This window comes from Ctenopharyngodon idella, chromosome 13 (genome assembly GCF_019924925.1).
Source record: "Ctenopharyngodon idella isolate HZGC_01 chromosome 13, HZGC01, whole genome shotgun sequence".
Classification (NCBI taxonomy): Eukaryota; Metazoa; Chordata; class Actinopteri; order Cypriniformes; family Xenocyprididae; genus Ctenopharyngodon; species Ctenopharyngodon idella.
The window spans coordinates 30,967,970-30,983,960 of NC_067232.1; the positions used below are offsets into that span (position 1 = coordinate 30,967,970).

At 35.2% G+C, this 15,991-nt stretch overlaps 1 protein-coding gene across 1 annotated transcript in view; it reads left to right on the plus strand.

The window, feature by feature from the left end:
- Positions 1-5,111: 5,111 nt before the first annotated feature.
- pcsk2 (proprotein convertase subtilisin/kexin type 2) overlaps positions 5,112-15,991 on the plus strand; it is a 61,482-nt gene continuing 50,602 nt past the window's right edge. The window contains exons 1-2 of the mRNA XM_051917574.1: positions 5,112-5,535; positions 8,987-9,091. Of these exons, the coding sequence (XP_051773534.1) occupies positions 5,353-5,535; positions 8,987-9,091 (288 nt within the window). The 5' untranslated portion in view covers positions 5,112-5,352. The remainder of the gene's footprint in view (positions 5,536-8,986; positions 9,092-15,991) is intronic.

The following is a 15,991-nucleotide window of genomic DNA, read 5'->3' on the forward strand; positions in this document are numbered from 1 at the left end:
TTTATTAATTTGTGTCAGGAGTGTGCATCAATAATTCTGAATCAAACTGGTATTTATCATTATTTGATATAAAAAGAGAACACATACCTGCCTTAATTTATTTGTGATCACAGGAATGCACAAAACAACTCCATTAAGGCTTTTAAGTCCAAAGACTTACACATTTAGAAACATATTAATAAAACATCATATGTTTACGTCATATTTCTTTAGAAAGAATGAGCATTTCTATTAATTTTCCACAAAATTATGCTATCTGAGGATGTTTGAGCGATCTCTCTTGTCTCACTATACTGTTATCCTTCAGCCAGAGCAAAAGAGGGTTAACCATTTAACCAGTTATGAGTTAACTGGAGTATATGTCATTATGAGATATGTAGACGCATTAGTCCAGTGTGGTGACAAATCAGGTGTTGGCAAAAACAAGTAAATAGGTTGACTTTTTCAACATCAAACCTTAAGGTTAAAACTGATATATCTGTATAAGGAAGAGTGTATGTTTTTAAATGCTGTGTCTGGTCATCATTACGTTTTACTCCACTTTTAGTCAATTTTTTTTACATTTTTTACATTTTACGGTCAAATGCAAATTCATGAGCAATGAATAGTTAAAGGTAGGGTAGGCATTTTTTTTCATAAACATTTTTTATTATTCTGGTTGAAACTCTCTTCACATTCTGAGAGAAATCAATAATATAAGTGCTCTAAATATTAAAACATGTGCATATATCTGCTGTGGAAGTCTCAGGACCAAAAAAATGTTTGTCCAATCATTGCATTTGGTCTGCCTGTCAACATACGTATTTGGATATCTCCACATGCAGACATCACACGTCATCAGCGCTTTGCCTAAGACAAACAGCAGTCGCCTTTTACAGTTCCTCCTGAACCAAAATGACGAGCTTATGCTGTGTTCACGTCATGTCGTAACCGTAATTACAAGACGGCAACCCACAGCTGTTCACGTCCTCAGACTCGGATTTATGTGTTTTTCTGTCAACACTATCAACGGTGAAATGCATCTGTAGCAGTCAGGTGGTAAAAGTAAGAGCTTTGTAAGTTGTTTACGTTCATTATTATTGTAATGTTATGTGCTTTGAGACATGAGGTAATTTAACGCCGTCTCTGCAGACTCTGCTCAGGCTGTAGGTGTTCATGTGTTTTGAAGGATGCGTGGCTTTGGAGATGCTCTGAAGAGAGGGTGGGATCTCATGCTTTCAAAGCTAGCTTGCTATTGCTAGCCTCTCTAATTGCCTACTCTACCTTTAATGCCAATATATTTAATTAAAGGGGTCATGAACTGCGTTGTTTTATTATTTTATAATGTTTCCTGGTGTGCACTTATAATGTTAGTATGCTTTTTACATCAACAATCATGCTAATTTAGAAATAAAAGGCATTTTTCCTACGCTGATTTTAGCCCTCTGATTTGAACGCTCTGTTTTAAGCGACGTGTCTGCTGTGAGACTTCAGTGTAAACGCCCACTGCTGTGACTGGCTAATGTCTTTGCATATGAAAATAGCTCTCTTGAAAACTTTTAGCATGTTTTTACTATTACAGCTCTCAAGGTTAACTAATCGTGAAAAGTGCTGCATTACATTTAGATCTATGACATTAGAACATTGTAGTCGATCACAGACATGATGTTGAGCGCATGAAAGCAGTGATCTCTTCACTGTAACTCAAGAACATCTGACTGTACATGAATCATTAATATCAGATCAGGCATTAGAATTAACACAGTTAATTAACACTGTTGTTGCATTACTGTCGAGTCCATATCGTAAAAGTCTGTTTGCGTAAAAGCCTGCGCCGAATTGCGATTGATCCACAGTGAAATGCACCGAATACAAATAAATAAAGCTCAGCTGAGACATTCACATTGTTGCAAATAAATAACCATATTCCTTGCATTAGGATCCTTTGAAAGGTAATATTATTTTAGTCCTGTATTGCTCTTCTCTCCTCCTCATCTCACTAACACGCCAGTGGGCGGGGCTAACGCTGCACTGATGAAGTAGGCATTGATTTCTTCTGCGGAGGCGGAGTTTCACCAATCTATGACTGGATCAGTCTTTCGTCTGGTGTCATTAAAAGCTTTTATTGGACTAACAAGGAAGTTTTTAATTTTTTTTTTTTTTTTTGAATAGTTTTTAGGATAATTTCCACATTTTATTTCACATTACTAAATAGATAAAACACATTTGAAAAGGTACTTTTTATGTTTATGGACAAAACCTGTATTTTTTTTATTTTTTATTTATTTATTTTTTTTTGGCTGTCCAGTGGAGTATTAAAATATAAAGAAGAATAAAAACAATGTTTTTTTCCCCTTTGAAGACAGTGAAATAGCATGTTAACTACCTAAACACAGACCTTGATTAATTTCTAAGCTGTTAGACAGTTGTCCTTCCAGCACAAGGCCACAGCGCTTCTGCCGAACACACAACGATATTCAGACACATTCACACCGAGAGCCTATTCAGAGACACAGACTGAAAAGGTCACTTCAATAGAAACTCCAATAACGAGTGACTATACAGCATCACATCTACGTTCAATCACAGAACAGTTTCACACAGAAGTTTTTCCTGGGTCTGTAGCATGTACTCTACAGATGACAGCTAAGTACAACATCTGTTTGTACATGCATCACTCCCTGACCTCATGTTTGGATTTAATTGGTGTTAGTAATGGGCGTTCTGTGAAAAGAAGCCTTCAGCTCTGAAAGGAGTCGGAAAACACCGCAGTGAAGATGATGGACGTTTAGCCCCTCATTGCCTTCATAATTGTGCTCCTCTATGGAAACTCACATACTGAAGCGTTTCAGTCTGAATGAAGATGTTCCTCATTTGCATGTAAAAAAGAAGACAAGCCAGCACTGGTATAAAATCTTGAATGTCAACATGAAATCAAACCCTTGTAACACATTCCTGGTCATATTGTTCACAATAATTGTGACAAGGAATTAAGAATTTTTGTTGAATGGAAATTGAAATTGAACTTAAATGTAAAAAAGGCAGTTCCTGTTTTGTTTCAGAATAGTTTAATACATTTGTTTGATAATATGTGTTATGTGTTTTTTCACCATTTCTAATTAAGATACAAGATAATTTTTTGTTAAATCAGGGATGGCCCACTTTACCTGAAAAGATATTTGTCTGAAGTGCATGATCTCAAAATGTTATTTAGCCCCGTCCCTTTTCAGCGCTGCGCTCATTGTGTTCTGTCTTCTGGTTTGTATTTCCACAGTATGAAGGTAAGATCTTACGGATTTATGAATGAACTGCTCTTTTTAAAATCTTCCCCGTATACTGACATTTGTTATGACATCTGCTGCAAACATTACAATGCTTATGATAACTTTTGTTAACTCTACAATAAGTAAATCCACTTCACCAGCTAATTACTCTTCAACAACAATGCCATATAAATATACAGAGCTACCGCAAAAAACGGAAGTTCAAACACAACACTCTCAAGATTGCTGCATTCTATTTCATGGCTAACATTATATTTCTCTGGCGCAGAAGGTCTATACCTTGCAAATAACACATTATATAAACTGAATTCAAATAAAACTATTATAGACCTTAGAGTTAACAAAAGAAGGGTAGAGTGGGGGAAAACGCCCCCTACTGTTTTTCCCAAAATAACCACTAGATAAATTCAGGATACATTTTTGTTGCAACTATGGACTACATTAACAAGAGTGATGTAGAGTACAGTGAGGCTTACACTGGTGACTTACCTGAAATAAAATGGATTTCACTGTAAATTATCTAATTTTCAGCAGTAAGAAAAAAGCGTTTTAAAGCTTGTTGTTTTGTAGAACATCACAGTTATATATGATATGAGAATAGTAAGGCATGTAGATAGGGAGTACGTGTTATTTAAGGAAAATATAATTATATTTTCAGAATGACATTTTTTTTTTTTTCAAACATAGTCTAATGTAATTAACTAGGTGGTTTAATAAAAAATATTTGGACCTTATTTTAAAAAATTACCTCAAGTTAGCATCAGGTAGCTAGTTAGCTAGCCAGTTAGCATCAGCTAACAATATTTTTTCAAATAAGATATTATAATTTTGTAAATCATAATTATTGATTAAATATTATTTTATTTTTAATTTTAAGCTAAAACTGCCTGTACTCTGATTTTGCTGTAAATGTATAAAGCAACTTGCTTTGTCAGACTGGGAGCATGTGGGGCAAACTGGTACAAATTAAAAAATTTTGATAAAAATCTAATAACATGAAAACTCTGGACATTTTTAATACTTGGTTTATAATTTATGTCAATGTCACTAAAACTATGATAGCTATTCTGGACACATTTAGCTTTTGTTTCACAGAAAAAAAAAAAAATGACACTGTCCCCCACCCTACCCTAAAAATAAAAAAACTAAACTAAATTACACATTAAACAAAAAGTGGCCCACTTTACCCGAATTCACCATATGTAGTGGTTTCAATCATTTACTTTGAAGTGTTTCAATACACATCATTTCTGAAGTATAGCCTACTAGAAAACACTGAAAATCTTGCCCTCAAATTAAAATGGCACTTTACTGAGACACGCGAGATTAGGCTAATTGATCTGAGAACTGAAATCATGTAACTTCACAATACTTCACTACTCCTTTTGTGGTTTTGCTTATTATTTTTTATGGAGCTTGACAGGAACTGACCTCATTCATTTTAATGTGAAAAACAAACAAAAGGTTTGGAATTGGTGGAACAAAGTGAGTAGCTGAATGATGACCTTGTAGGGTAACCGAGATAACTTTTAGAATAGGCTACCAGGACTGTTTACATGTAAAATCAAACATATAGACACATTTACATTTCAAATGATCAGCTAATTTATGCGCTTTAACAGAAATACGAGCTGAAGTCTTGTTTACAAACTGAGGAACGCGTCAAAATGATTTTCTGTTGGGATTCCTTATGAATCCGAGCTGGGTAAAGTAAACTACCCCGAGTCGGATGGAGGAATTCTCCAGGGTGCTGAAAGTACAGCACTTCATCCACTCTACTGAGGGAGGGAGAGAGGCGATCAGCCACACCCGCTTCAGCTTATTGGGCATCTTTCCGTGGAACGTCACATGCAAAAGAGCCACACGTTTATGCCGATGAATTATAGATTAAAGGGAGGCTGAAAATGCAGATTCGGTCCCACACACAAACACGGAGCTCGCTCGACGAACGGTCCGACTCCGCGCACCTCATCCATCGATGACTGAGGAGATGCGTCCTGACGAGCCTTGCTGAAGCGGTCCAGCGTTCACAGCGATCTCCGTTTGACAGCGTTCACTCACAGACAGCACGGCGAAGAAATAACACACGATGCGTGGATTCTTTGGAGATGGGACAGCGGTGGCTCTCATACTGCTCAGTGCATGGGCGCTCATAGCTGCAGCAGACGAGGAGCTCATCTTTACCAATCATTTTCTGGTCCAGTTGCACGAGGGGACGAATGAAGATGCTCATCAACTTGCCCTGGAGCATGGCTTTGGGAGTGCAAGGAAGGCAAGTAACAATATGCACCTCAGAATGGCTTCAAAACTGCCAATTTGATGCATGCATGTTTGCTTCAGGCACAAAGGCAGTTTTTTTAAAATAATTATGCAATAATATAGAAGCACATAAATCATCATGTAAATCTGAGTACAAGGTGTTCTTGTTTACAGCAGAAACACAACAACAATAATTAAGTGCTACATTCATTCTGCAAAATATAGACTCAGAAGTTGAGAGGTACATCAATTTACAAAGTCATGCAGACTACAGTTTATTGTTTTTTAATGGTCATATGGATCATTAGGCTTTACTAGTTGGAATTCATTTTCCTTCAGAAACCCTAAAGGAGCATGTACAGGATTCCTACTGGAACTGCCAATCCTAACTTAAAATAAAAATGTGGAAATAATAAAACTTGAAAAGAATTTCAATTTATCCAGTAGGGGTTTATTTAATTCCTGGAGGGCATGTATTTGATCCTATTAGGATTGGTTTCCAAATTATGATTCCAATAGAAATTCTGCAGATATTTTTGACTAGTGGAGATTGTAGATATACAATTATGCAGGCGATTGTCAAAACATTACGCAACTGAATCACATAATTTCTTGTTTGCAGCACAAGAGGAATATTCACATATAAACAAAACATCAACCCCTCAAATTTGCTGAAAATAGCTTAGCTTGTCATTTTGATTATGCTTATGTTATTCTATAATGTTATCAGGAGCAGTAAGAAAATGACTGAGAATTACTCTAGTGTAAATAGTAAACATGTCTTTCATCTGACATCCCAATGTTTATTTATTCCATCTCCATAAAGGGCCATTTATCACAGAACAGAGGACTTGATTAGCTTGACAAATCAGCCTTGTGAAATGTCAAAACATCACTGGTGTGGAACTGAGGCTCACGTGTGGACATGCATTGGAATAACACCTTATTATAATTTTTTTTTTTTTTTTTTTTTTGAGAGAGAGAGAGAGAGAGAGAGAGAGAGAGAGATTTTGTCCTTCTAATTCATGCACTCATTGTCTGGACCAATATACGTTCCCTTTGAATGATGAAATTGATAAACAATGTTTGGACTCTGGGATGAAGCCTCTCTTTGTTTTACTGGAGGTTCTGGAGATTGTCACTCACTTTATTTTACTTCAATTCCTTGATCAGAATTTCACAATCACAACTTAGCTTGTAAATCACTTAAGAACAAGATTGAAATAAACAATTACAGCCCAAAGATGTTGTGGGAAGAGGAACAATTCAATAAAAGATAAATTATAGTGTAATATACACTAGATAGCTGAGTTAAAATGAAAAATACAACGCAGCTGCCAAAATATAGTTTAGATGTAATGGTTTCAGAGCAGCAGGGGTGTAGCCATCATTTCAGAGGTGAGGGGGACAGAAATGTCAGGTGTAATACCAGTTGACAATTTTTTTTTTTTTTTTTTTTTATCTCTTGCTTTTAATTCGGTAAGAAATTAAATACACTGCTGAACAATAACCAATGATATCAATAATTTTTTTTTTTACTTTATGTCAATTTTACGATTGATTTATGTACTACAAACACTTGTGCATTAAGTCCTCAGATTATCACAGAATAAGGCAGAAAATATACAGTACCAATATACAGTACCAGTCAAAAGTTTGGAAACATTTAATGTTTTTGGAAAATGTTTTTGTCTCTTCTGCTCACCAAGGCTGTATTTATTTAATAACAAATGCAGTAAAAACAGCAATATTGTGAAATATTATTACAATTTAAAACATTTTTCTATGTGAATTTATTGTGTAATGTAACTTATTCCTTCATATTTTGGTGGAAACAATGATGCCATTAGAACATCTGTGGTAAGATTAAAAAAGAGAGAGAAATTAATACTGTTATTTATCAAGCATGCATTAAATTTCTTTAAATTGATCAAAAGTGATAGTGAAGACATTTATAATGTTATAAAAGATTTCTATTTAATAAATGCTTTAATAGATTTAATAAATATAATGAATAAATGCTGTTCATTGAAATTTCTATTCATCAAAGAATCCTGAAAAACTGTTTAATAATCATAAATGTTTCTTGGGCAACAAATCATCATATTAGAATGATTTCTGAAGGATCATGTGACACTGAAGACTGGAGTAATGATGCTGAAAATTCAGCTTTGCTCACAGGAATAATGACATTTTAACATATATTCACATAGAAAACAGTTATTTTAAACTGTAATAATATTTCACTGTTTTTACTATTATTACTGTATTACAATATTACAAAATTTACTGCATTTTTGATTAAATAAATGTAGCCTTGTTGAGCAGAAGAGACTTCTTTCAAACACAGTAAAAGGCTGTCAATTAACACTGCATTATTCATATACTGTACTTGATTGTCACTAAATACCTTGAGATGGCTTGAAAAACACACATAAACCATATATCGTCGCAATTGTGTGTTTGAATCGTCACGTTTCATCAGTCAAAAAGTTTCGGCTTTTTATTCAGCTGCTGCTACAATGAAAAGCTGGATGCCTTTGTTCATATAAGGGATTTCCTGGAACGTCATAAGTTATTACTTCTATGAATCTGTTTTGGACTTTCAGTGAGAGAGCACCCTCTGGCTTCAAATATAAATGAAACATGCATTACACAAGAGTGTTAGCGCTCCATAATGTTCAGATCGCCTCCTTTTGGATAATAATAAATCTATCTTGTCTCTTTGAATTTAAATCTAGATTTATTCACATTGGCCTCTAAGTAAACACGTAAAAAGTGTGAGGGACGAATTTACATTTTATGTAAAGTGCAGGGGACATGTCCTTCCCGTCCCCTCACTATTCAGAGTGGATTTTTACATTTAGAAGGATGTAACTGGATCTGATTTGTAGCAAACATTTTAACATATTCTGCAAACAAACTGTATGAGTTCTTGGAGTTTATTATCATGAAAAATAATCTAACATATTTCCTCAATGTTAACTTATTAGGATTTACAGTGAATATTTATTAGTTGGTGTCAGACCAGGTTTTGTAGATCAGTGTAAGCCAATAAAGTTCTTGCTTATAATGTTCAAAGAGTGTCAGTTTATACTATATAGTAATACACATCACTATGATCATTGCTGTGGGGAGCATTAGTGGCATTGATTTCGACCCATAAACACCTTACTTTATCTAATATTAGCAAACATTGCATGCACAAACAATCTCAGCATCTTTTCTAGGCCCATTTCAAAACAGTTTCATGCTGATAAGTGTATGAGTGTCAGTTTATGAATTCACATGAACAACACAGTGAGATGAAATATTGTCATTTAACCAGAAACTCTGTATTTTGACCTTTGAAAACAGAACATTAACATTACATTAAATCAATCATACTCAAGTGCATCTATTGGGTTTGTTTTATTCCACATGACTCTTTACAGTCCTTCTAATAGAGGTGTGTTTCATTTCAGCTTCCTTTTGGTGAGGGGCTTTTTCACTTCTACCCACGGGAAATCCCTAAAACTCGAAGGAAACGCAGCCTTCACCACATCCACCGCCTGGCGAAGGATCATCGGGTAAGACCACAATCTCACAGTGTGTTTGTTCCCATAGAAACCAGCCAGTCATTGGAAAACAATGGCTAATCTGATGCCAGATAAATTGTTTGTTGTACTTGTTAAAGGCTAACATGTCAATCAAGTTTTCAGCTTGATATTTAAGTGCTGTTTTATCGGGTATTATGACATCATGCAGTTTGAATGAGGTTACGTTATTATTTATAAAAATGCTTTGTTATAATCCTGGATACTGATTGGTCAATGCAGTGCTAAAATACACAATATAGTAACAGCTCTGACGGGAAACACTTGTTACTGTGTATATTGCTGCACAGACCCATTGAGGCTAACTGTTAACATTAGTTTACATGTCTAGGGCAAGAAAGGTGGCATCTGAATTTTATTATTTAAAATTATGCCATAATGTCATGTGTCAAGGTCGTGCTATACTGTGTCATGACAATATCAGTATATATATCACATGTAGCACAGCCTCTCTCACATTAATAAATGTACAGCATAAGATGAATATATATATATATATATATATATATATATATAAAACGTATGTTTTGATATCAGCATAAGATGAATTGCACTTTAAAAAGCTGATCAAAGTTGATTGATTTGGGACATAAAGTCAGGCTCAGCATATTCTGACCAACAGCTGCCAGCTTAGATAGGAGGAGACATGTTTGTTTTGTTTTTATGCTATAGTGTGAACATCCAATAAGTACCAGTTATTTTACAAACACGAAACAGTGAAATATTCAGCTGTGACGGTACCATTTAAACACAGTTTTGTTAGTACAGACTACACTTTCTGTTGGAGCAGAGACTACTATTTCATAAGGAAATAATTCTGCTCTAAATGAACCATAGATGTATTTTTGAGACAGAAAATGGGAAGATTTCAATCTGTAAGATTTAAGCCTATAATCATCCTCCATAATCCTGTGAGGCGGTGCAGCACCGATTTGCACTCACATGAGAGGATCTGTTCAGTTTCTGCACTTTTAATAACTAAACAGCTATTAATGTTCAATTGTGGGTTTCAATCGGGCTTGAGGAGTTGAATTATTTATTAGTCTGTTCATCAGGGCTGAACCTCTCAAAAGCATCGCTCCGACTGGAGTGTGTTAACTCATCCACTGGCATAAAATGTTTCCCAACCATCAACAGCCTTTCATCGACATATTGAGCTTTGCAAAGATCTTCAAAGCATGAAGATGCATTAAATTAAGCCGTTGCCAGTCAAAGCTTCTCTGGACATCAGGCAAACAAACTGATTTCAACTTGATTCACATAAACAGTCATTTTTCCTGCCTAATCTGACGTATTTCATGTCAAATTAGAAATAATGGGAATTATGCGATTTTGGATGCAGCCTGACTTTTATGTTTCATTTAATTCACTTTAAACTAGAAAGAAAAAGCTCACCAGTCACTAATGCCTCTATTTTTCTATGCCTGTTTCCTTCTATCACATGGATGATATCTGTGAAAACTTCCCCACTTAGAGTTTTGATTCAATTAAAGGCCGTTCCATTGACCAGGGTAATAAATTCAGAAATGACAGTCCCATCACATTCAATCCATTCATCATCTTGACAAATAACACGCATCTCATTAACAGACTGTGATGTGCTTTGGCTCAGAGGGTCTCTACTGATGGCCACAACCTAAAAATGGACATCAGGTCATGGACAGCAGGGGGAAAAAAACAATTGCAATGTAAATAATAAAAAAATACAACTGACTATAAAATTATGCTATAAAAAAGGCTTATCAGCTTTTACAAAGGAGAAGAAAAATGCTGTTGCCGTCAAAGGTTTTGTGTCCAAATTCTACTGTATTTTGGTGAATATGATCTGTTACTTGGTAGAATTTAGCCAAATACATTGTAAAAAATGGTAACTTGCAATTGTTATCTTAATTAGCAATTAGCTATATAAATCCATATGTTTAGGTGTATTAAGTGATTTTCAGTAATATTTTGACTTTCTTGGTGTAGACAGACATCCGTATAGCCGTGAACAAAACTACACAAAGTAAAGGAAAATATGACCCAGACTACATTAAACACAGGTTTATTGCAATGGGAATAAACATTGTGTTGGTTTGTGCCAACCACAGCATGTTTTGGGATGTGAATTGCATGAAATTCAAGAGGCATTTAGAAACCCAAATGCACATCCTCCTTGCATTGATTTTGTGTATTGTTGGGTTTGTTGTGAAATTAAAATTCAGTGTTTGATTTTAAGGACATTTTTGTTGAAGTGGTGACCCAACATTGTTCAAAACTAATGTCTAGTGAGTAAATCCGAATCCTGGAGCAAAAGCATCACAGTTTATGATGGAATTACCTTAACTTTAGGTTTTACCTCAATCTCTCTCATTCATATTCAAGAGAAGAGTCTTCGAATGACCCTGGAAGGCCCTTCAGAATCGATACAGAAGAATGAAGGAGAGGTTTCTCCATCGCCACAATCATTTTCAGCTCAAGTGTTGTCACAGAGCGCTGTGTATTGATCTGTTTCTTGTTTTTGTGCTCTGCTCATTCACACTCTCTCTCAGGTTGTTTACACTGACGCACTGCTAATATTTGCTTTGCTCTTCATTTGGACAGTCTCTCCCTTTCTGTCCTGTTCAGATGTTGCATAACAGCATTCTTCATTTTGCTGCTGAAAGTCAACACGGGTGGATCATTTTTCTTAATCCAAAGCAAGTTATTACATTTAAATAAAGGATTGCAAAGAGGACATGAGCTACACATTTAAAAATAAAGGTTCTTCATAGGCTTGTATGGTTCTATGAAGAACCTTTAACATCTATGGAACCTTTTCATTGCACAAAAAGTGGAGAAAGGTTTACTGAAAGGAACAGTTTTGGGTTCAGCTTATGGAACCCAAAATGGTTCTACTATGTAAAACCCCCTTTTGGAAGCTTTATTTTTAAGAGTGTACTGAACTGTGCACACTAAGACCAGGAACTTGTGCTAATGAAACAAGGTCAATTTTTATGTCATGTTCAATTTAATACACAGGACCACTGGTACCATTGGGGTTTTGATTAACAATGCTAGTGGAGAAATTATTACACACTTCACCTTTAAAGACACTTTTAAATAAGAATGTGTTCTTTAGAACTTCATGGATAAAATTTAGAAGGATATTTATGCAAAGACCCTCTTACTTTTGCTACCACGGAAACACTTTTCTTTATTTTCTTTAGGGAATGCAAAGCTGCACTACTTATTTTCTCTCTTGGATTAATCATTACAACTTGTATTTTTCTCATTTGAAAGTCACTTCGGATAAAGCAGTCTTCTAAATGAATATATGCAAATGATTAAAATATAATTGCATATGAAGATCTGGCTGCAAAGGGAAAGGAAAGTGTTCAGGGTGATGCACATATGAAGCGTGCGGTGCCATTTTGAGATGCAGCAACATCTGAGTCACGAGTATGTCAGATGCGAGGAGATAAGACAGGCTGTTCTGAGCGCAGTCCCACAGGAAACGCCACATACACAGAGCAGAGAAACAGACAGGGTTAAGAACATATGTCTGTTCCCTTAATCAGGAAACATAATAAATCATTCTGATGTTTTTTGGGATCACCGATGGTAAAACACAATGCAACTGATTGCGAAATTGGTAAATGAAAGGTAATGTGTCCTCCAAAACCCATATACGGTAGTGTAGAAATTGTTCTGCAAATTATGTGAATTTTTACAATAGACCGAATCGAGCCATAAACCCGTGAAGCCAATTTAATCCTTGTACCTGTCACTTTCCCACCTTCAGCTCAAATTCGTTCAACTCAATTATCATGTCCTTGAATCTAGTTCCTGGTAGAGCTAGATTTTCTTGTCATCTTTTACAGAAAGAAGCACATGCATCGCAGCATGAGTAATTTTTTATAACAGTAATATCATGATGTACATTTCTCCTGGAAATATGAGGAACAAGTTTTATACATTTAATGATGTTGTACTGCAAATTTGTGGATAAACCAGTGAATTAAATACTTTACAAATGAAATGTTCTTCATTTCCTTTTATTATTTTAACTTTTTATCTGGAACTTGCATATTTAATAAGACTATTCATAACAAATTGACTATATGCGCGGTTACTTCCTGGTTGTCGTTAAGCCAGCTCGGGCATTTCCGGTGAACTGTTAGCTGTTCATTCTGTACTCGCTGTACATCGACACGAAACCATCAGTGGTTGACTTTTTAATGTTGTATTCATATTTTTAATGCAGTTATCACATTTACCTAATTTGCCAATAAACCAGTTTTATTGATTGCAATAAAGACAAAGCTATTGGGACTGTTTAAAAAATGCCGTGTCTGTAATTAGACACACACACACACATTTTTTTCCCCCAGCACTTCAAATGTTATTTTTAATGTGATGACCACAAACATTACTTGTTCATCCTTCTAAAATGGTCCCCATTGTAAAACCGAATGTTTAAAGATGTAGGAAATTCAACATTTGATAGAAAACACTTATTTAAAAATAAAAAGACAATAATTACCACTATGACCAGCAGGTGGCGGCAAAGTAGCATTAATTTGTGCATATATCAGCCATTTCCTCTAATGGTTTCGGTTTTGACAAAATATTAAACATTATAAAATAGCTAGATTTAAAAATACATTTAGTCAATGTGAAGTATGAAGTACTCACAAAATCTTATGAAAAACAATAACTTTTCTTGTGAATGAATTACACAGAATGAATTATGCACCGCGCTTTCCCATTATAATCACAGCAGCTGTTAGTCAGTGCAGCGCAAGATCAATGATTTTGGCACACTTGTGAAAACACATTTTATTCAATTAATCTAACTAAAGTGCACAGTAAATATTTAATTTGACGGTTTTTTTTTTTTCTCATCAAAAACTGATGGTCGAATTGAATTTAGCCGAGGAGGAACACTGAGGTACGTCTTTATTTATTTATTTTTTATGCCGTCTTACGTTTGAATAACTAAATCAATGCTATGCCTGACTATTTAAGTGACTATATTCTGAGTACTAAGTATTACACAACTGATGCTCAACACAAGTGACATCTCACCTGAAGTTTTCGAGCTGGCTTATGTTATCGCGGAAGTTCTAAGCTCCGTGCATACAGTCCATTGAGTTAAAAAACAAAAGATTCAAAACAGTAAAACTAATGGCAACGATAATTCAGACACTAAATTCTGATTGACTTCTGTCAGCTGAAGCAATGTCTTTTACAAACTCAAAATAAAACAAAGGCTCTCAGGAAACATGAACAGAACAAGCAACTTAATGTGATGAAGACAGAACAAAGACTGTCAGAAAACAGGCTCAATATATACTACACAAACCAATGAATGAAACGAGTGACAGGTTCAGTGCATTAAACAATCAATGAATAACCATGGAAACAAAACACTGTCACAAGAAAACAGTGCAAAATCAACTAAGAATACAACTCAAACAAAACTCAAACTCAGACAAAATGTGACAACAGCACATCAGTTGAATTCTTTATAGAAATTTAACAAGTTACTTGATAAGGCTGCTAAATTAAAATGTTTTCTACATTTCTACCTTTACTTGTCATGTCGATCAGACTAAGTCTGTATTGTTTTTTGTAGTCTGCATTATTACATTTAATCATCTCTATTGAGCTATTACAGACATTAAGCACAACCTCAAGTCATATTTTTCTATAATGCATTAGAAATAATTTTATATTGTTCAGAATTGTCATATTTGTACTACCACATGGCTCTGTATCTGTGAAGATCTTTCCAAATGGGAAGATTCCAATTCAAAAAATGGCCCAATTTTTCTAAATAATATGCTGGACTCTTGTGTATATGTTTTGTGTATCTTACCGTGTCCCTTATTTGCAGAGACACCAAATACGGGTGATATGTTGTCTGAATTAATTTATTTAAATGACTGGGAGTTGCATGTGTTGATTTACTGTCGCAGTGGATCAATGGGGTCAAAGAGCTCTGACCTCTCATGGGTCTCTAGCAAGAATGCTGCTGTAAAGTATTTGCACGACTGAGAGTTAATCGTACCCTTGCAGACAGCTGATAGCTTTTTTGTTTTGGTAATGAAATTTAATAGGTGCAAAGTAGCAAATTTGCTGCATATTGTGCTGGATTAAGAGATTTATTCCAACATGAATGTGAACAGATTTTTCACAAAATGTTACTACAAAATATGTGCCCTTAATATTTTTCTTGAAAACGCTATTTTATTAGGTATTAGCTATAAGTAAATACAAATATTTTATTTTTGCAGTGATTGCAGACAATTACAAAGGAAGCAGGTGTATAACGTAATAGCTGTTAGAATATTGTGTATTTTAGCACAACTGTAATTCTGTTTCAGATCAGAATGCAGAACCAGAACTATATGTTTCGTAGTACACTCTCATATAAGGTTGAGAATCCCAACTGCTCATGAAAATAATTCAGATGTCATCAGTTTGCAGTGTTTTGAGCATTAAAATGTTCTCTAATCTGTGTGTCTTTACACTTGCCAATACAATCAAGATCACAATGTAAATTAGCAAGCAAAATGGCCATGAAAATGAAAAATGCTCATTTGATGCTTTGTGTTGTCTAGAGGGCCGGTTTGAGCCGCCATCAAAGCGCTCTTTGAAACAGAGTGCAGACTTTGATCTGTTTTGTCTTTATTTTGGGAGCGTGCGCACATGCAGATGTAAGAGCGTAATTGGGGGTTTCTTTGTCTGTGAGGCATGGCTGACGTCACGCTTTGGTAGTGACGGGCTTCGGGGGTTTCTGCTGCTGTTGAGGTAAAGGGTCTCGCTGTGAAGCTTCTTTAGTGTGCTGGTTTAAAGGACAGCGATCCAACCATGAGTAATCCTGCACTTTGAAACTCTACAAGCTGC